The sequence below is a fragment of the Sus scrofa genome, chromosome 7 (genome assembly GCF_000003025.6).
Source record: "Sus scrofa isolate TJ Tabasco breed Duroc chromosome 7, Sscrofa11.1, whole genome shotgun sequence".
NCBI lineage: Eukaryota > Metazoa > Chordata > Mammalia > Artiodactyla > Suidae > Sus > Sus scrofa.
Genome location: NC_010449.5, coordinates 31,094,257 through 31,114,551, shown reverse-complemented (window position 1 = coordinate 31,114,551; position 20,295 = coordinate 31,094,257). Strand labels below are relative to the sequence as shown.

The 20,295-nt window shown below is 49.3% G+C and overlaps 2 protein-coding genes across 37 annotated transcripts in view; one reads left to right on the top strand and one right to left on the bottom strand.

Annotated features, from left to right (window-relative positions):
* Positions 1-956, bottom strand: part of SCUBE3 (signal peptide, CUB domain and EGF like domain containing 3) — a 39,500-nt gene extending 38,544 nt beyond the window's left edge. For all 3 annotated transcript variants that reach the window (XM_013977806.2, XM_021098615.1, XM_021098614.1), the window contains exon 1: positions 187-956. In XM_013977806.2, the coding sequence (XP_013833260.2) occupies positions 187-271 (85 nt within the window). In that variant the 5' untranslated portion in view covers positions 272-956. The remainder of the gene's footprint in view (positions 1-186) is intronic.
* Positions 1-20,295, top strand: part of TCP11 (t-complex 11) — a 153,623-nt gene that overhangs the window by 46,531 nt on the left and 86,797 nt on the right. For 2 of the 34 annotated variants that reach the window (XR_002345667.1, XR_002345653.1), the window contains 3 exons: positions 1,637-1,772; positions 2,665-8,301; positions 9,330-17,203. The exons of 7 other annotated variants lie outside the window; for them this stretch is intronic. The gene's annotated coding sequence lies outside the window, so the exon portion shown is untranslated. Of the gene's footprint in view, positions 1-1,636; positions 8,302-9,329; positions 17,204-17,553; positions 19,014-20,295 lie in introns of those variants that run through there. 25 more of the 34 variants (XR_002345678.1, XR_002345652.1, XR_002345662.1 and 22 more) reach the window with 24 other exon arrangements.

Genomic DNA, 20,295 nt, shown 5'->3' with positions numbered 1-20,295 from the left:
TTTCGCCTGGGGGCCCGGGGCGCAGCGCCCCGAAGTCAGGTCCCAGCCAAGGAGTGCGGGTGCCCGGTGCCCGGTCCTGACAGCCGCACGCTTCCCGGCACCTGCCCTGTCCCTCGGGAAAGGCGCCCCCGCCCTCGGGCCCTGCAGCCCCGGCAGCCCCGCGCCCGCGCGCCCCTCCTTCCTTACCTTGCACGGCTTTGCTGTGCTGGGCGGCGCGGGCGTGGACCAGCAGGACGAGCAGGCAGAGCCCGGGCACGCGCCCCGAGCCCATGGCTGGAGCTACGGGCGGCCGGGCGGCCGGGGCTGGTCTCGCAGACCCGGGAGGGCGGAAGCGGGCCGGGCCCCCGCGCGCCGGAGGGGGGAGGGGTGGGGGCGCCCCGCCGGGGCCGGGCCGGGGGCTGCGGGCGCTGGTCCCGGACCGCGGCGCCCTCGGCGGGAGGCTCGCGATGCTGCCGGCTTCTCCCGGCCCGACGCCGGGGAGAGCGAGGCGGCGACCGCGACGAGGCTGGGGACGCTCCGCGCCGCTGTCGGAGGGCGGCCCCCGCCCTCTCCAAGCCCGGCTCGGCGAGCGGCGGCGGCGGGGCTGCTCCGTACAATCCCCCCGAAGTCCCAGCTTCGCCGGGAGAGAGCTGCAGCCGGAGAGCGCGCCGAGCCCGAGCGAGGGACCTGAGAAAGGGGAGGGGAAACGCAGCGCCAGAAACACGCCCTTTCTGCTGCTCTTTCTTCCTCTCTCGCTCTTTCTCCGTCTCTCAGGCTCCGTCTCTTTTTCTTCGCCTTTCTCCTCCTCCTCCTCTTTCTCCTCCTCTCCTCGCTCCTTTTCGTTTTCTTCCTCCTCCCCCTCCTCCTGCTCCACCACCTCCTTTTTCGTGCCCTTTTTTCTTTCAAATGGGGCCTCGGCGCGGCGGCCGCTCCCCCTGCGCGCCCGGGCGCGGCAGCCCCCTCCCCAGGCTGCCGGGCCGCTGCCTGCAGGAATTTACAATCCGGCGCTGGGGGAGCGGGCCCGGTCTCCATGGAAACGGCTTCCCCGGGAGCAGGGAGGTCAGGCGCAGACCTCGCACAATCAATGGATCAATGCAAGCCCCGCTCCGCTCCAGACCAAACAGCACCGGGCTCTGGCTGGTCCGCTCTCCCAGCGTAGAGAGCGGGGAGCTTGGGTGCGCCCCCACGCTCGCACGCGAGGAGAGCTGTGCGACGCAGGTTTGCACGCACACCTTCAAGAGCAGACAAAGAACGTGAAGGGTGTCGGGGAGGTTAGGGCGGACCGGATTGCATGGGCACTCAGGCGTGCCCCCTGTCCCAGCCGGACACGCAGGACACCGCCAAACAGGACTTCGAAAAACAGAGTGGTACCGACAGCGACAGCGGGTCGAGTCACGCCCCCCCCAACTCTTCCCACACCCGCAAGACTCAATCCCCATCCTAGTGCTGAGTCCACTTTAATTGAGGACCAGGAAGAAAGTAGTCTTCCCCCAGCTGAAAGTGCCAGGTCCAGGGCAGACTCCTTTGCAGTTAAGGCCTCGGAGGTGGCGCCTCAGTATACCCTACCCCGTAGAGACCAGGGCTCCGGTGTAAAACACTCTCCTTTGCTGGGCACAGGGGCAAAAGCTAACCCGCAGAAATCTGTCTATGTGTGTAGGTAAACACAGGACTCAAAGACAGGCACGACATTCTCCTCCAAACCTGCCCTCCCACCTTCAAGATGTGGTCCCGACCAGAACATTCTTAAACTTTCATCCTTCCAACTCGAAGAAGCGGAAAAGGAAAGATAAACGGTATTTTTAAAAATAGGGGAAAGTGTGCCAGAGGAGCAGTGTCCCTGAACCATGCACAGCATGGCCGACACCTCCTGATGCTTTCACCAACTCTGCATCTTCTCTCCTTCCATCTGAGGGGAAAGAGGAAGGACCTCCTGAAAGGTGGTGAGAGCCATCTTGGAGTATGAGGCTTTGCTCAGCCTCAGACTGTCCTGCCCCAGGCAGGTACTTACAATTCAGAGCTAGTTTTCTGTAGGGAGAAGACCTTTGGGGTCCAGACTAACCTCACAGAGCCCTCAGGGTACCCAGGAGGAAGGGACAATGACCAGCATCCCCCTGAAAATAACTCAGTTCTTAGGCCCATCGATGCTGGCAGCCCACATTAGCTGGGGTGACAGGTGGGCTTTGTCAGAGGATTCCTTAACCCCCAGGAGAAACCCTGAGACTTTCCTTCCCTGGAGACTGACTGGAAAAGGAGGAGGCTGCAAACAGACTCAGGCATTTGAGGTGCTTGTCCTGCCTCTGTCCTGGGATGAAGATTACCTTTGGGCAAATCACAGCTCAGTGGGCCTCAGTGACCTCATCTAGAAAACAAGAGGGTGGATTAGCTCAGTGGTAGGAAGAAGAGTGCCCTTGGGAAGGCTGGGGGAGGAGGCCTGGAGAACCCCTGCTTGGCATGAGAATTGACGGTTGGAATGGGAGCACATAGGTCCTGGGAATGGTGTGTAGGCCACGAAAGGTTGGATTTGATGATCTCTGAGGTCCCTTCCAGCCCTGTCACTCTAGGACTCCCTCCTTCCTTCATTCCATTGGCAAACCCCTCCCCTTGAAGCAGCTTTGCCTGCTGCCACCAATTACGTGTAGGGCTGGAGAACAAGTGCAAACTTGCCATCTTCTTTGCCCCAAACAGGAGTGTGGTTTAAAAAAAAAAAAGAAGAAGAAGAAAGAAAAGGAATTGGAGGATGCCAGATGGTGCCTGATCTACATGGGGGCACAGAGAGCTGATTAGCCCCCCCAAGGCAGGGAAGGGCGATGGCATGGCGCCTTGCTCTGCCTCTGCCTTGCTTTGGACACTGGTGGGCGCTCCAGTGGGCCCCTAGGGAGGCGGGGCTCCAGCCTGCCTTTACACCACAGATGAGGTGGGCATAGAGGATTCTGTATGGCAGATTAGTAGGTCATCTCAGATCTCCTCTCCAGCTCAGCATGATTTCCTGGGCCTGGGAGTATGGATATTACCCTGGCCTGCGGGGAGGGAGAGGAGGTGGCCCCACTTTAGCCTCCATATCTCTTGCGTCTTGGTGTCTTTTATTCAAGTTTCCTTCAGAGCAGAAACAGGTCTTATATCCGTAGGGTACTGTGAATTGGGGTGCTCTGCCCTGTCTACTTCTGCAGGGACTCACAACTGGATAGCTACTTAGGAAGATAACAAGGCAGGAATAGAGAGATGTCTTTTGCAAGTGCTACTACCAAAGCAGCAGTGCAGGCTGGACCCTCCCTGGCAGGGGCAGAATGTCCCCGGCGTCCCCGGCTTCTCTGGGCTTCCCACACTCACTCTCAGGCTGCACTTTGCTTTGGGGCTTTACTTTTTTTTCAGGAATACCTCTGTCATGCGTTTCACTCTAATTTCTCCTGCAAATGTCTAGGGAGAGGATGGGGCTGGCGGGCCCAGAGCCAATACCTCTCGATTCTGATCCTGCTTCCAAGGACACCTCTGCCAGGGCTCTGCCACATTCAGGGACTCCTCCTCCCCTGCCAAGTCTCCTCCCATGAGCTTTTGGTTTTCTTTCTGCCCCTCAGCTTCCCCATCTGTAAATGAGTCCAGGGCCTCTATCTTGACAGGCAACATAGTCTAACAGAGAACAAGTGCACATGGAAACTAGGCTACCCCAAGGTCAATGTCCCGCCAAATATCTATTTTGACTGAGTTATTTCATTTCTCTGAGCCTCAGCTTCCTCATCTAGAAAGTGGGTATGTCCACACAACCTCCCAAGTGAGGCATCATCTCTCTTTAACTACACTGGCTCTAGAGGAAATAAACCTGCAGTTCAGATCTCAGCTGTGACTCAGGTAGGTTACTCAATCTCGGTGAGCTTCAGTTTTTTCTTCTGACAAAAGGAGTAAAAACACCCATCTCATAGGGTTATGGTGTTAATTAAATGAGATCATGAATGGAAAACCCCTGGCATATAGGCGTTCCATAGGTGGTGGCTCTTTGTTGGTATTTCCACTACTTCTCAAAAGGAACAAAGGCCTCAAGTGTCTTTAGGAAAGGTGTCTTAGTGCCTGGGGACAACCAGTCTTGTCCCAGGCCAGACTTTGACACAGCGAAGTGTGATGCAGCCAGCTGGGGGTGAGCCTCACCACCCTCCCATAGGTGAGAAAGTTCCCAAAATGCCAAGCATTCCAGCACACTGCCCTCATCAGCACACTGCCCTCATCAGCAGCACATTGGAATTGGAAAGTTGGAAGGACACTTACCTGCCAGGTAGAGTAGCTCCAGAATCCCCCTTTCCCTACCGCTTTGTACCTCTTTCCTGCCTCAAAAAGGCACAGACACTCTAGGGCACAAATCAGAGCTCACTGCTACCACTCACTCAGTGCTTTTCTATGTGCCAGGCCTATCCGGCAAGAATTGTTATCTTCATTTTGTTGATGGAAAAGTGAGGCTAAAGTCACTTTTCCCAGATGACTGAATAAGAAGGGACAGAGCGGAGTTCCCCTTGTGGCTCAGCGGTAATGAGCCCGCCTAGTATCCATGAGGATGGGGATCCCTGGCCTCGCTCAGTGGGATGAGGATCTGACATTGCCATGAGCTGTGGTGTAGGTTGCAGATGAAGCTCGGATCTGGTGTTGCTGTGGCTATGGCATAGGCCAGCAGCTGCAGCTCTGTTTCAGTTCCATATGCTGCAGCTGAGGCCCAGAAAGAAAGAAAGAGAGAGAGAGAGGAAGAAAGGAAGGAAGGAAGGAGAAAGAAAAGCAGAAAGTAAAAAAAAGAAAGAAAAAAAAAGAAGGAACAGAGCCAGGGCTTGGGGCCTAGGCTTGGCTCTGAAATACGTACCCTTCTCTGTTCTCTCTTCAGTCTCTGAAAACAGAGAGACCTAACACATTCTTGTTACTGTGACAGTTTAATCACTTGGGGCAGACCAGGCCCAGTGGTGTGAGGGTCATAGACCAGCCCCTTCACATTCAAGACGTTGGAGGGCAGTGCGCTTGCTCTGGAGGGTCACAGAGGAGTAGAATTTCAGGGGACTTAACCATCACCTTTGTCTGATGACGAGAGGTCACAGGGCTGCCCTGAGTCACACATGGTATTTCAGAGGCAAAGCTAGAAGCAGAACTGGGGCTCCCCTGACTTCTGACTCCCAGATCAGTGCGCCCTGGCCTGTACCCTCTGAGCTGCCAGTCCCCCCACTTCCAGTTTTCGCTTTTCCTTTTCCTGATGATGTGATCCATCAAGGAATCCTGTCAAGTGGTGTATGGTACGTCTATCCTCCATTCAATGCCCGCGGTCCTCTGCCCTCTAGAGTGTGCAAAGGAAATAGAAAATGTGGTGCCTGATCAAAGATGTGTTTCAGCACCAGGGCAGGATACAAGACCCCTTCGCATCACAAGGCCAATCCCCCTAAGGCCCTGGGTCTTACCAGGAAGGCAAGATTTGTATGTGCAAAGTAATATCTGAATGCAATGTCAAGCAATCAGACAGAGCACCAGGGCAAGTCAGAGGACACCAGAGTCAATTAGCCAGGAAGGCTGGAAGACATTAGGGGGAATTTGAGGAGACTCTTGGTGACGCTTAAACAGAAAGAGATGGATAAGATAGAAGGATAAACAAAAATCAGTACTTAGCAAATATATAGAGAAAAGGGAACAGTCACAACAAAAACAATTAAAAAAAAATAGAAGAAGGGGGGGGTTGTATTAGGTCAGTGGACAGGTTGACCCTGGTCAGTCCTTGTTTCTCACCTGCCCAGGATGGCAGGCGCCATTTGGCCATGGAAACAGAAGATTGGAAGAAACGTTCTCTCAAAGTCTGTTCCAGCCTTGGGATTCTAGGAGTAACTTGTTCCAAGGCATTTGGTCTTGTCTTTATGGTCCACTAGCAGGCCTGCCAGGACCTGGTGGGGGAGGGGGTGGCCTGGTCCGAGCCGCCCGCCCCTGTTCCAGCCCCTCCACTTGCTCAGCCTCCTTGGCCCCTCATCCCAGTGTCCTCCAAGCCCTTCCTCCCTGCCCACCCCCACACCTGAGTCAATTTGCCACCTGCTTCCTCTCCACCTGCTCCCTGGCTGCTTCCATGAAGGAAACAAAGGTCTCCACCCTGCCAGTTGGCATCAACATTGATGTGTGGTTCCAGACTTCTCCACATCACACGGCCAGTCTCCAGACTTTCCTGAGCCTTTGTCCTGTCTCCTTCTGCACAGCTGCCTTTCCCAGCTCTGGATTCCCCTCTGCCATCCTCAGCCCCCTTGCTTCTCCATTCAGCTCTCGACTTCTGTTTCACTGAAAAGCCAACAGTGATCTGGCATGAACTTCCTGTCTCCTGTGCCCGCTCCCTCCACTCCTGGGAGAGGTCCCTCCTTTGGACCAAGGCCAATCCCACATCCATGTGCCCTACAGGGAACTGGTGCTGTCAGTTATCCTCTCCTTCTCCTCCTGTAGACACAGTAGAAGCCTCAGCATCCCACAGCAGTAGCAGACTCCCCTGGACCCTGCTGCCTCCTGTCCTTTCAGTCTCCTGGACTTCTTGGCGGATTACTTCCGCTCTCTGTCTCCACTGCTTCTGTCACCACTCACCCTTGTGCTGTCTGGCCCAGCCCCCTCTAACACCCCTCTTCCGGGTCTCTACTGACTTCCACATCTGGGGCTGCTGGCCAACTCTATCTGGCCTGACCTCTCTGCATCATCAGAAGCTCTAAACGTTTTCCTTTCCCATCTTGGAGTCCTGCCTTTTCCCCAAAACCCTGCCAGCCACTCTCCCTTCCACTGGCCTCTTAAATGCTTAGAGCTTGGCTCTTTTCACTTTTCACATTATGTGGCCTCCCCTGGGACTCTAACCCGGGACAGCAAGGGTGGAGGAAAGAATATCGGCTCTGTGGTCACATGATTCTAACTTGAAACACCAGCTCCAACAATGGGTGAGTTTGAGCACATTTCTTCACCTCTCTGAGCTTCAACTTCCTCATCTAGGATAAAATTCTGACCTTGCAGGTTGTTGGAGAGCTACTGATAAGTCATGTGGAAGGTCCAGTACAAAGGAGGGGGCAGTTCATCCCACCTTGTGGGGCATTATGGTTCCAGTTGCCACCAGTGTGCCGATGACTCCCGAATCTCTCTTTCTAGCCCCATTTTCCTTTGAAGTCTAATTCTATGGGTCCGATTTTTCACATCTATGTCTCTGGCTCCCTCCTCTCTCTTCTAACTTGTCCTAAATTTTTACGTACTTGTAGATATTTCCACTGGTATTTTTCAAGATCTTAAGCTGAATCGAACCCCAGCTAAACTCACTGTTCCTCTCAACCCTCTCCCCTTTCCTGTCCTTCTGGTCTCTATCCTAGGGTTAACGGCCCCATAACCCACTCAGCAGCCCCAGCTGGATGTCTCAGAGTCTGAAAAGACTCTCTCCTCCTCCGCCATCCAACATGTCACTAGATCCTGAGGGTGAAACTTGTGAAACCTCCCTCAGTTCCAAGCTTCCCCTTGACCCCCGTTGCTGCGGCCTTGGTTCAGGCGTTCAGTGTGTCTCCCATGGACAGAGTTAAGTTTCAACCCCTCCCATGACATATGTTGTCTTCTCTACCAGTCCCAAACCCTCCTCTCCAGTGACATTTCATATTTCTCTTCTGATCTCACCCAGGCCACCAGGCCTGGCACATGCCATGTTCCTGCCAGCTGGCAAGCCACTACCACCTTCAAGATCCAGCTTAAATGTACCTTGTCTATGAAGTCTTCCTACTGCACCAGCAGGCTTGGAGCTCAGTGGTCCTTGAAACCTACCCCTGCGATGGCCTGGCCATCTGTACTGTACTGGTCTCTTTCGCTTGTCAGACATTTGAGGGTAAGACCCCAATTTGGTCACCACTGCATCCCCGGTCCTAAGCATATGCATGATGCATAGTTGTGCTCAATCAGTGTTTGCTGAATGAATGAAAGAGTGAAGGAATGGTGAGTTCATGGGAATCCCAAGGAGAGGCAGAGCATCCCTGACCTTCCTCCCTGCCTCCCATCAGCCTGAGAATGCTTGGGGTTGCCTGAAAGACTGGTGGCAGCAGAGGGGTTAGATGACTGGAGGGGCAATGTGGAAACCAGCGGCAGTGTGGAGATGCCAAGCTGAAGACAGACCCCACAGATGCAGGGGACCTAGGACAGGATTCTTTTGGCCAGGGACTCAGATTCTGGAAGACAAAGAATCAGAACTGGAACCTTCCAAGCCAGAGCCCAAGATCTCCCCCAGGGTTTGGAGAGCGGGATGATGGCAATCTGGATAAAGCAGCAGTAAGCAAGAGATGGGAGAGAAGCAGTCATCCGAGGCCGGGGACCAAGGTGGCTGAGGTGAGGTCCACAGGCAGATTCTCCATCTGAACTTTGGGGAGGCAGAACCCTCATCATCACTACCCCTTCATCAGAGATCTTTCATACTGGTGCTTCCCATCATTAAAGGATAACTCCTTTGAGCTAAACTTGTGTTCCTTGGGTCCCAAATTCAAATATCTCTGTGAGAGAAGGTGGCAGGATTAATCTTTTGTCATTTAAAACTTTAGTTATGAGTTAGGACATTCCCTTCATGGCTCAGCAGTTAACAAACCCAACTAGGATCCATGAGGTTTCAGGTTCAATCCCTGGCCTTGCTCAGTGGGTTAAGGATCCAGCATTGCCATGGGCTGTGGTGTAGGTCACAGACGTGGCTCGGATCCCGTGTTGCTGTGGCTGTGGCATAGGCCAGCAGCTACAGCTCCCATTCATCCCTTAGCCTGGGAATTTCCATGTGCTGCAGGTGCGGCCCTAAAAAGCAAAAAAAAAAAAAAAAAAAAAAAAAAGAAAAAGAAAAAGAAAACCCAAAACTTTGATTATTAGCTGAAGCCTTAACAACGATGTGGCAAAGGAGGGGCTCTAGGGACACTCAGTCAGCTTTCTAACTCTGCTGAGAGCTGGTTCAGCTTTGCTCCTCCTGTCCTGCTTCCTTATGGCTCTCCTTCCCCAGGTCCCCATTGGGGTCCCTCCCCAGAAGAAAAGATGGAAAGATAGAAGACCTCTCCATCCCAAACTGTAATTCCTCTGGCATCTGGGTTAAAGAAAGGATGGGTGAAGGTTTGGGGAGCAAGTTCAAGGTACTCATGAACCGATTCATAAAGCGAATTGCTGTAAAATAAAACTCAGTTCCCTCCATAGCTTCTGTTGTATTTTTCAAGAAGGGCCTGTATGGGACGGAGAATCCTTTTAGAAGAAGCTGAAAACCTGTAGCTAGGAAAAGGTGGGAAAGTTTGCCAGCTATGTGCTTAGGCTGAGTGTTGATACCCTTGCAAAAGCTGGCCTCTTTTATTTGGCTCTGCCTCCTTCATTCCACCACTTCTCCGTCTTAGGTGGAGCACTGTCTAGGCATCATGCTGAACTGACTTGGCGAAGCTATGGGGCATCACAGGCCTGCCTGGTGTCTCGTTCTGCAGGAGCTGCAGTGCACTGGAGGAGAACAAGCCCTGACCCCGACTCAGGCCCAAGGGACAGCCAGGAACTCAATCTGGTCCTCTCTTGCCCTCACTGGCCCCTCTACACCCCAGTCCAGTCCTGCTGGGATTGATTGAGGACTTAGGTTGCCCCTGCTTGGGGGACTCAAGCTGTAATGCTACCCTTTACCAGTAGGTGCCGCCATCTAACGTACCATTCTCCAGTTCCACAAGGAATCCAGTGCTTCAAGCAAATTTGCAAATGAAATTATTGTAAATGAGATATTCCTATATCGATGAAATTAAGATGTGGAATTAATTGTATGTATGTTTCTGTATAACCATATATTCTATTTTTAATGAGTTTGACATTCATCATGCACTTACTACGTGCCAGGATCTTAAAGGGTATGGGAATTCAAAGATGCCGGGGTTTCTCTCTCTCTCTCTCTCTCTCTTTTTTTTTTTGTCTTTTTGCCTTTTCTAGGGCCACTCACGTGGCATATGGAGGTTCCCAAGCTAGGGGTCTAATCGGAGCTGTAGCTGCCGGACTGCACCACAGCCACAGCAACACCAGATCCAAGCTGCATCTGTGACCTACACCACAGCTCAGGGCAACACTGGATCCTTAACCCACTGAGCAAGGCTAGGGATCAAACCTGCAACCTCTTGGTTCCTAGTCGGATTCATTAACCACTGCGCCATGATGGGGACTCCGCCAGGGTTTCTCTTTTTAAGTTTATAATTAGGTAAGAGAAAAATTTGCATCTAAATAATTATAATATAAGGCAGAATATGGTAAATGCCAAAATTTAATGGGGGCGCTGGAGTAAAATTCTCACAAAGATGTAAAAAAGACATTAATTCCAGCTGGAAGCTTGGAGACTCAGAGGAGGAAAGGGTTTAAAGACGACCTCAAAGAATATATAGAATTCACAAACATGGAGTTGGGTGAAGAAGGTGAGGGCTTTCCAGGCAGTGGAAATGAGGTGAGCAAGGGCTTGGAGCGGGGAGTGTCCACTGGGAATGAATAATGTAGGTCCGCCAGAGACAAGGATTGAAGGGGGCGGGGAGGGAGATCTGTAAGGTGGGATGGGCCAGACGATGAAGAGCCTATTCCCACCTTATGCCAAGGGGTTGACCTTGTTGCAGAGGCACTGGGAACCTACAGGACTTTGAAGCAAGGCAGCGGCAAAGCTGGCTCATGTCATGAATTGGCTTTCCATACTCTGGACTTGATGGACTTTGCCAGATTTCTTCAATGTTTATCGAATTGATTTCATTGTGGATGCAGGAAGAGAACCAAGAGATGAAAGGGAGAAGAGACATAAAAAGAAGTGAAAGGGAGGAAGTTCCCGTTGTGGCTCAGTGGTAACAAGGCCAACTAGTATCCATGAAGATGTGGGTTTGATCCCTGACCTCACTCAGTGGGTTAAGGATCCGGCATTGCCATGAGCTGTGGCGTAGGTTGCAGACGCAGCTCAGATCATGCCTTGCTGTGGCTGTGGTGTAGGCCAGCAGCTGTAGCTCTGATTTGACCCCTAGCTTGGGAACTTCCATATGCCGCACCTGTGGCCCTAAAAAAAAGAAAAAGAAAAAAAGGTGAAAGGGAGGGAAATAATGAACAGAAGGAAGAGAAAGATGGAGGAGAGGGAGCGAGAGGAGGCAGCAGAGGAGGAGGCAAGGCAGACCTGGTACTTGGGGGAGGCTCTGCTCTGAGGCTGTGCTCAGGGAGTTGTTGGGGCTTTTCTAGGCCAGTGGCCTCTGGCTCCAGGCCCTGGCCGACCACAGAGGACAATGTGAGGCAGGCTTGTTTGGTGATGTGTTTTCTGCTGGCCCTGTTTGTTTGTTTTCTGTTTTTCTGGCAGTGGACACGTCTGGGGTAGAGAAAAAGGAGGAGGTCAGGGGTGTGGCTGACATTGACAGTGGTCCCCAGGTCAGGGAGAGGCGGGTGGGATCCTTTAGTGGGGGCTTGTGGGCATTGGAGGTGGACTTTTGGTGTCCCTGCAAGGGGCCTCTAGGTGGGCGCCCAGAGCCAGGTGACCTGCTCAAGCCGAGATGGTTGGCCCCGAGCTCTTTGCCTGTCTTTCCCTGCCCCGATGGGGCAGGAAAGAATTAGTCCTTGAGGCCTGGGCTCCTTGCCTGTGTAGCCAGGATGTCGTGCTGGGCTGGGGAGCCTGTGTGGGTAGCAAGAACTTGGCACAGGGGTGGGGCCGAGATGGGGGGGGGTCCACTTGAGCTAGCCTGCTCCCAAGCCCTGACGATGAGCCTGGCTTGCTCCCTCCTGTCCCACAGTGCTCGGAAGCCAACCTAATGAGCACTATTAAAGTTAATGAAACGCAGCAATTCCTCCCTTTGCTCAGTTACAACTCTTTATGAGATTGCTCCCTTTTGCGGAGGAGAGTCATTTGAGCTGCCAGGGCTTGGCCTTTGTCCCGCTAATTTTTATTGGCCCATTAACGGGATCAGAGGCCGTGGGCTGACCAGGAATATCTGGTATGGGGTCCCAACAAGCCCCATTGGGTCCAGTCTCAGGTGGCCTTTTGATTCCAAATTAGCCTAAAAGCCCCTGTTTCCCTTCCACTGTCTGTTTCTTCCCCTACCTCCAAACCCAGTTTTCTCTGCAGGTACAGCCAGGAGATGGGACGATTTCTAAAGTTAGGAGATGCCTTTCCATCCCCCTTAGAGTGTGTCCAAACCCACTGACAGAGTAGGTCCCTTAGTAAGAACTCCAGTTGGCTTAAGGGCTTTACTCCTCATTAAGATGGAAACATACTGAACCTAGTTAGTCATTCACATGTTGGTGTGAATTAGTCCATAGGGTCATAGACAGGCTTCCAGAGGATCTGGGAATCTCCTGTATGATACACAAGCCTTTATCCCCAGTGTTCATTTTTTTGGAGAGAGGTTTTCTATGGCTTTCTTCAAAGTTTTCATGACACTCTTGCCCCCCCTCACACAAGGTAAAAAAAAAACCTCTGTAGAGATGGAAGGAGGATGGTTTGTAACCTGGGCGCAGAAGACAAACTCTTCTACCCATACCATCCGCCTGGCCAGCCCCACTCCTGAGGACGAACTAGTCCCCTCCTCCTTTGGAGAGATTTTCACAGCCTACCCATTGTCACCAGGGCTCAAGCATGCCTTTCCTAAATCTTAAACTAACCTCAAGTTGAGGGGTAGGGGCAAGAAGAGAGCCCTTTAACTCTGTGTTGGTTTACCTGGCAGGGCTGCAAATGATAGGTTCTCATGCTGCTGTAAATACTCATAAACTCACTGTAAGTGCTGGGCATCACATGACCCGGGTGCCCAGATCCTCTGCCGCCCCGTCCTAGCCTGGCACTCAGGAGGTCAGGGAGGAGGAGGATGCTGAGCTGGCAGCAGCTGTCATGACAAGGTCATAGCTATGGCTATGGGGGAAGAGGGCATGTTTGGAGCTGGTCTCTTTCATCCCTGTGTGGCTGTGGCTGTGGCGTAGGCCAGCAGCTGCATCTCTGATTCAACCCCTAGCCTGGAAACTTCCATATGCTGCAGATGCGGCCCTGAAAAAGCAAAAAAAAAAAAAAAAAAAAAAAAAAAGTATAAATCAAATCATGTCTCTCTCTGGTTAAAATCCTGCAATGCCTTCCCATTTCTCTGAGGATGCAATCCAGCTGCTTGGCATGGCCTTCAAGGCCCTGCATGGGCTGCCTTGCCTCCTGCTCCAGCCCATCCTGCCCTTTAGCCAAGTAAAACATTATTTCATTTACTCAAGACTTTTTATTGGAGTTCCCTTGTGGCACAGCAGATTAAGGATCTGGCATTGTCACTGCTATAGCCCAGGTCACTGCTGTGGTGTGAGTTCAGTCCCTGGCCCAGGAACTTTTATGTGCCACAGGCACAGCCAAATAAAGAAACATATATACATATATATACGTGTGTATTTATACATATATATAGTGGAGTGAAAGAAAAGCCAAAATTTCTCCTTTTATTCTTAATTTATAAATTAATCTGCAAAAGGAAGCCCCAATAAAAATTGCATAACCCAGTCTTAAGAATCAGGCAATATTTACCCATATACTTCCATTTTATATACTTTTTGTTTCTATTAAAATACTATCCTTACATAAAAATTAGACTTGACTTTTGTTTTTTTCTTTGACCCATGAAACTTTTTCATGCGCCTAGCTAAACCAAGCTATTTCTTGGACAGAACAGAAGATTGAGCAGATCAGCAAATTGGGGATATGTTTCAGAAGCCTTTTCATACACACTTACGACAGCTCATAAATATCTGACTTACCCAATACTTTTCTTTTGCTTTTCCTCTCTCCCCATCTAGAATGTCAACTCCACAAGAGCAGGGACATTGTCTGGCTCGTTCACTGTTGTTTCCTCGTTATTCCCCTGGTGGCTGCCACCCGGCTGGTCCTGAATAATGATCTGTGGAATGAATAAATGAGGGTGGCAGGAGTTCCGAGAGGGAGAGGGACTCTTCTGGAAAGTCAGGGGAAGGTTTCTTGGGCACAATGAGGCTTGAAGCTTGTTGTGTGGGAAGAGTGGTGGGTAGGAGGGAAAAATGTATCCTGGGACAGGGCTTAGGGGATGGAAGAAGCAAAAGCCCAAAGAAGGGCCAGTGGCCAGCGTGTATTGCAACTGACCCCAGGGATGTGTAGGCAGCAGAAACTTCTCAATGGCAAAAGGACAAATGTGGTGTGAATATGGTTTTTGGTTCACGTGGATCCAGGGCTGAAGTGCTTGAGTCCCTTGATGAGGAAGAGGGGAGAGAAGTCATCCAAGTTGGAGCCTAGGGAGACTGGGGACAAATCAAGGGGGATTATTTTTTTCCTTTTAGGGCCACACCTGTGGCACACGGAAGTTCCCAGGCTAGGGGCTGAGTGGCCTACACCACAGCCACAGCAACACCAGATCCAAGCTGCGTCTGTGACCTATGCTGCAGCTTCCAGGAACACCGGATCCTTAACCCACTGAGCAAAGTCAGGGATCAAACCTGCATCCTCAGGGAGACTAGTTGGGCTCTTAACCCGCTGAGCCACAACAGAAACTCCACCAGGGGGGATTTCAACTGCTAAGCCTGGACGTGGCTCAGTCTGTGAAAAGTAATGATTATTCCTTTCGTGGTAGCTAATGTTAATGACTCTCACTGCCCTGACCCCTCTGACCCTTGGAATCAGATCTGGCTCAAGGGAAGTCAAGGGATGGAGTAGACCAGTGAGTCTAGACCAGTGCAGAGAACCCTGAGGCTCAAATGGGAGAGGCCCGGGGCCTGGTTCCTTCTTCCCTCCCTCTCTTGATGTGTGGCCTTGCTCAAGGCATTGGACTGCAATGGACCTCCGTGTCCTTTTGGAAAACAGAGTTAACAATACCTGCCGCGTTCAGAGGAAAAATGAGGTCATGTTTATGCAGCGCCGTGAGCTCACTGGAGACAATGGGTGTATTCTTCTTAACAGCAACAATAATAATCATTACTGTAAATCTAACCAGTAAATATATCTCCTCAAAGCTGGAGTTGGGCCCCTCAGTAGGATAGCAATTAAAGTTAAAAAAAAAAAAATCTCCAGATGGGGGAATTTTCTGGCCCCATTTTGATCTTTGGGGTTTGCAGAATTGATATCGTTGTGGGAGGGAGAGAGGCCTATAACAATCATTCATCTCAATTCCGTTCCATTGTCCTTATTGTATCTCTCTTGTCCTTGAGTTATCCCCAGTGGGTGTTGAAACTTCCTTTTTTTTTTTTTTTTTTTTTTTTTGGCCTCCCCACGGCATATGGAGTTCCCAGGCTAGGGATCAGATTCAAGCTGTAGTTGAGACCTAAGTCGCAGCTACAGCAACGCTGGATCCTTAACCTGCTGTGCCAGGCTAGGGCTTGAAGCTCCATCCCAGCACTCCCAAGACTCTGACCACCCCCTTATCCCACAGCAGGAACTCCTAAGTGTTGTGACTTCTCACCCCTCTTCAGTCCCTTATGCCCCCATCTCCACAGACACCCAGTGTTTCTAGTCACTCAGAGATGTAGTCATTTGGCTATTAGAGATCCGGAGCATTTGGGCATTGGCCACAAACTAGCCTGCAAGGTGGGTGGCCTGTCTCAAGCCTCATTTCCACCCATCCCACTAAATAGGCTGATGATTCCCAAACTGAGCTGTGTATTCAAAGCCTTGAGGGTGCAGCCCATGGATGCTCAGGTGATTCTCATGCAGCCAGCCAGCACCTGTCTGAATTTTGGAAGCACTGGCTTAATGATGTATTAGTTGAAATGGGTCTACAAGGAGCAAAGTGATGCTTGTTCAAAAAGGCCTGGGCCAAGCTGCAAAGACCCTTTCCCCTGCCCCAATCCGCGAAAATGACAGAAAACTATGGGAAAACAAAAGGGAAAAACAAAAGGGAACTCCTAGCATATCAGAAACACCGGATACCAGAAAGATTAAGAACAAATAGCATCAAAGCTATAAAGAAATAAAACTGGAGGAAATTGGAGTTCCCATTGTGGCTCAGTGGGTTAAGAACCCGACTAGTATCCATGAGGATGCAGGTTTGATTCCCGGCCTGACTCATTAGGTTAAGGATCCAGCGTTGCCACAATCTGTAGTGTAGGTTGGAGACAAGGCTTGGTTCTGGCATTTCTGTGGCTGTGGTGTCGGCTTGCGTCTGCAGCTCCAAATCAATTCCTAGCCTGGGAACCTCCATGTGCCATGGGCGCGGCCCTAAAAAGCAAAAACAAAACAAAACAAAACAAAACTGGAGTAAATCATAGCTAATATACATGAAAGAGAAGACCACTGTGGAGGGAAGAATGGTTTGGGGTTTGAGGGGCTCTAAACCTGAGACAACAGATTCAAAATAACCAACGGAAGTCCCGGAAGTGTTCCTTGCTGCTTCCTGACGTGTGTTCAGTAGTTGGCAGCAGAGGATTTATCCCAAGGTGCCAGGTCTAAGGAGGTCCAGCAATACCCCAAGTAGCTACAGACAGTCTAAAGGGAAATGGGGAGTCCTCACCCTGAAGAAAAGCTGCTAGCAGGCCATTGCTCTCTCTCCCATCCTCAACAGCCAGAGTCACGGCTATAGTGAACACAAAACTGATATGTAGTTATTCTCAAACACAAACATAAGCAGAACATCAAAAAATCACAGCAGATTAAGGACAAATAAAACTGTGGTACAGAGCAACTCTAAGCTAATGCTGCCCAATAGAACTTTCTGTGATGGTAGAAGTGTTCTGTATTTGAGCTGTCCAATACGTAGCCACACACTACATGCGGCTAGAGACTATGTGAAATGCGGCTGCTGCAACTGAGAACTGAAATTTTAATTAAATTAAATTTAAATTTAAATAGCAAGCAGCTACTGTACTGGGTAGCATAGCTCTGAAGTTAACGTATAGAACAGTTAATACCCAAAGAAGTAGAAATAATAGGAGTTCCCACTGTAGCTCAGTGAGTTAAGAACACAATATTGCCTCCTTGAGGATGTGGGTTCGAGCCCTGGCCTGGCTCAGTGGGTTAAGGATATGGTGTTGCTGTAAGCTGTGGCATAGGTCACAGATGCAGCTCAGCTCCTGTGTTGCCATGGTTATGGCATAGGCTCCAGCTATGGCTCTGATTTTACCCCTGGCCTGGGAACTTCCATATGCCGTGGGTGCAATGTAAAAAGAAAAAAAAAAAAAAAGATAAGAAAAGAAAAAGAAATAGAGATAATAGAACAAAAAACCCCAACAAAACTACTTTAGTTGAAGAATAATTATTATCTTCAAGAGATGAAAATTAATAATAAATGTATTTTAAAAATCAACTAGATTTTGGTCTTTTTTTTTTTTTTTTTTTGCCTTTTCTAGGGCCGCTTCCGCGGCATATGGAGGTTCCCAGGCTAGGGGTCTAATTGGAGCTGTAGCCACCGGCCTACACCACAGCCACAGCAACGCGGGATCCGAGCCGCATCTGCAATCTACACTGCAGCTCACGGCAATGCCGGATCCTTTAACCCACTGATCAAGGCCAGGGACCGAACCTGCAACCTCATGAAATCAACTAGATTTTTAAAAATGATAGTTAGAATTTAAAAACAAAAAAACTAGAAATTTAAAAACAATAGTTAGAATTTGAAATTTGGTAAATGATCTGAGATGAATTTAATGATCTGGTTTTAGGAAGACTGAGCTGAAGAAGTCTCCTTAAACACAGTGAAAAGGATAGAATGATGAAATTCTGAGAGAAAAAGGTAAGAGACGTCTGTCTATAAAATGTCAGAATAGAAGAGAGAAAATGATTAAAGAACTAATAAGAGAAAATTTTCCAGTTGTTGAAAGAAATTAATCATTAGATTGAATCTTTTCAGGAAAAAAAGACCCACAACAAGACACATTGTGGGTCTTTTCTTCCTGTAAAAAAGGATCTAGAAGCTTCCAGAGAGAAAAAGCAGGTCACCAACAAAATAACATTAAATTAGCATTACACTGAATGTTAAAAGACAATAGGACACTATCTCCAAAGTTCTAAAGGGAAATGAAGAATTCAAGTGGGAGGGATAACGTAAGACATTTTTTTGTTTTACAGAGAGAAAGTTTGCCACCCTCATATTCTTTGAAGAATTCCTAGGGGAGGTGCTTCCTTTAAAGAAATGGTGAACTCAAGGAAGAGGAAGACGTGGGATTCTGAAACGGTGGTGAACAAAGACACTAGCAAAACTTGTAGTGAAGTCTGTATTATTGAGGCCTAATGTAAACATTTCAAATACAACAATTTGAAACCGTCATCTGCCCAGATGATCTCAGTCTGGGAATTGGCGCCCCAGGGAGGAAGAGGCATGTTAAAGTGTGTTAATGAGGAAAAAATTTCCTGATTAGCTCTAGACATTGACAGAGAATCATGACGTAAAGAATATAGGATTCAAATTCAGAGAATAAGCAAAGAAGATGGAGAATTGGAAAATCAACTTCCAAATCACTAGAATGAACTAAAATTAGGGGTGGGGGGAGGGGGAGCAAAAATTTAATCTAACAAAAAGCAGGAAAAAAGATTTTTAAAAGAAAGCAAGGTAAAGAGGAAACATAAAATAAGTCTAAAAATTATTCATGATACATGAAAAAAGAGACAATTTTACTTATTTAGACTTAAATCTAAAAATATCATTCATAATACATGAAAAAAGAGACAATTCTATTAAAGGGCAAAATCTGGCTATATGCTGTTTACACAGATGTATTTGAAACCAAGTAGCAAAACATTTTGAATATGAACAGATGGGAGAAATATACCAAGCAAATGATAACAAAAATAAAGCAGGTATATTAGCGTTAGACAGTATATTATTCAAAGCAGAAAGCACTAAAAACAAAACAAACAAAAAAAAACCGGAGTTCCCGTCGTAGCGCAGTGGTTAACGAATCCGACTAGGAACCATGAGGTTGCGGGTTCGGTCCCTGCCCTTGCTCAGTGGGTTAACGATCCGGCGTTGCCGTGAGCTGTGGTGTAGGTTGCAGACGCGGCTGGGATCCCGCGTTGCTGTGGCTCTGGCGTAGGCCGGTGGCTACAGCTCCGATTCAACCCCTAGCCTGGGAACCTCCATATGCCGCGGGAGCGGCCCAAGAAATAGCAACAACAACAAAAAAGACAAAAAAAAAAAAAAAAAAATCCAAAAAAAAAAAAAAACCACACACACACACACACACATACATGCAAAACCCCAAGGAGATATACTGGAAAAAGTTATAGTCTTACAAAAAATATATACTTTTTATGATTCCTTTTTTTTTTTTTTGTCTTTTTGTTTTTTTCATGGCCCCACCCAGGGCATATGCAGGTTCCCAGGCTAGGGGTGGAATCCGAGCTGTGGCCGCCAGCCTACACCACAGCCAGAACAACTTGGGATCCGAGCCTCGTCTTCAACTTACACCACAGCTCACCAAAACGCTGGATCCCCAACCCACTGAGTGAGGCCAGGAATCGAACCCACGTCCTCTTGGATATGAGTTGGGTTCGTTAACTGTTGAGCCACGATGGAAACTCCATACTTTCTCTGATTCTTAACGTCAACTTTTAAAATATATGAAGCAAACACTAGTAGAAATCAAGGAGAAAGGAACAAATCTATGGTCATGGATGAAAGCTCAAAAAGTCAAGCAGAAAAAAGTCATAATGACGTTCCCGTTGTGGCTCAGTGGTTAACAAACCCGACTAGTATCCATGAGGACGAGGGTTCAATCCTGGGCCCCACTCAGTGGGTTAAGGATCCAGTGCTGCTGTGAGCTGTGGTGTAGGTCACAGACGTGGCTCGGATCCCGTGTCTCTGTGGCTGTGGTGTAGGCTGGCAGCTACAGCTCCAATTCAACTCCTAGCCTGAGAAACTCCATGTGCCGCCAGTGCGGCCCTAGAAAGACAAAAAAAGAAAAAGAAAAAGAAAGAAGTCGTAATGAGAATAATAGAGGATTTGAGTGACACAGTTAACAAGCTTTAACTAATATATGTTATACTTACAAACCGAGAACACTTTTTTGGGGTTTGTTTTTGGCTGCACCTATGGCATACAAAAGTTCCTGGGCCAGGATTCAAACCTGTGCCACAGAGCCATGGCAGTGACAATGATGGACCCTTAACCCCCTGAGCCAGAGGGAACTCCAGAATACTCTTTTTTTTTTTTTTTTTTTTTTTTTTGCTTTTCAGGGCCGCACTCATGTCAGCTGGACGTTCCCAGGCTAGCGGTTGAATTGGAGGATCTGAGCCATGTCTGGACATACATCTGACAATGCCAGATCCCCAACCCACTGAGGCCAGGAATCAAACCCACATCCTCACAGATACTAGTTGGATTCATTTCTGCTGAGCCACAATGGGAACTCCCAAAACACTTAAAAAAAAAAAAATACATTTTTAGTAACCACATGCCACCTGCG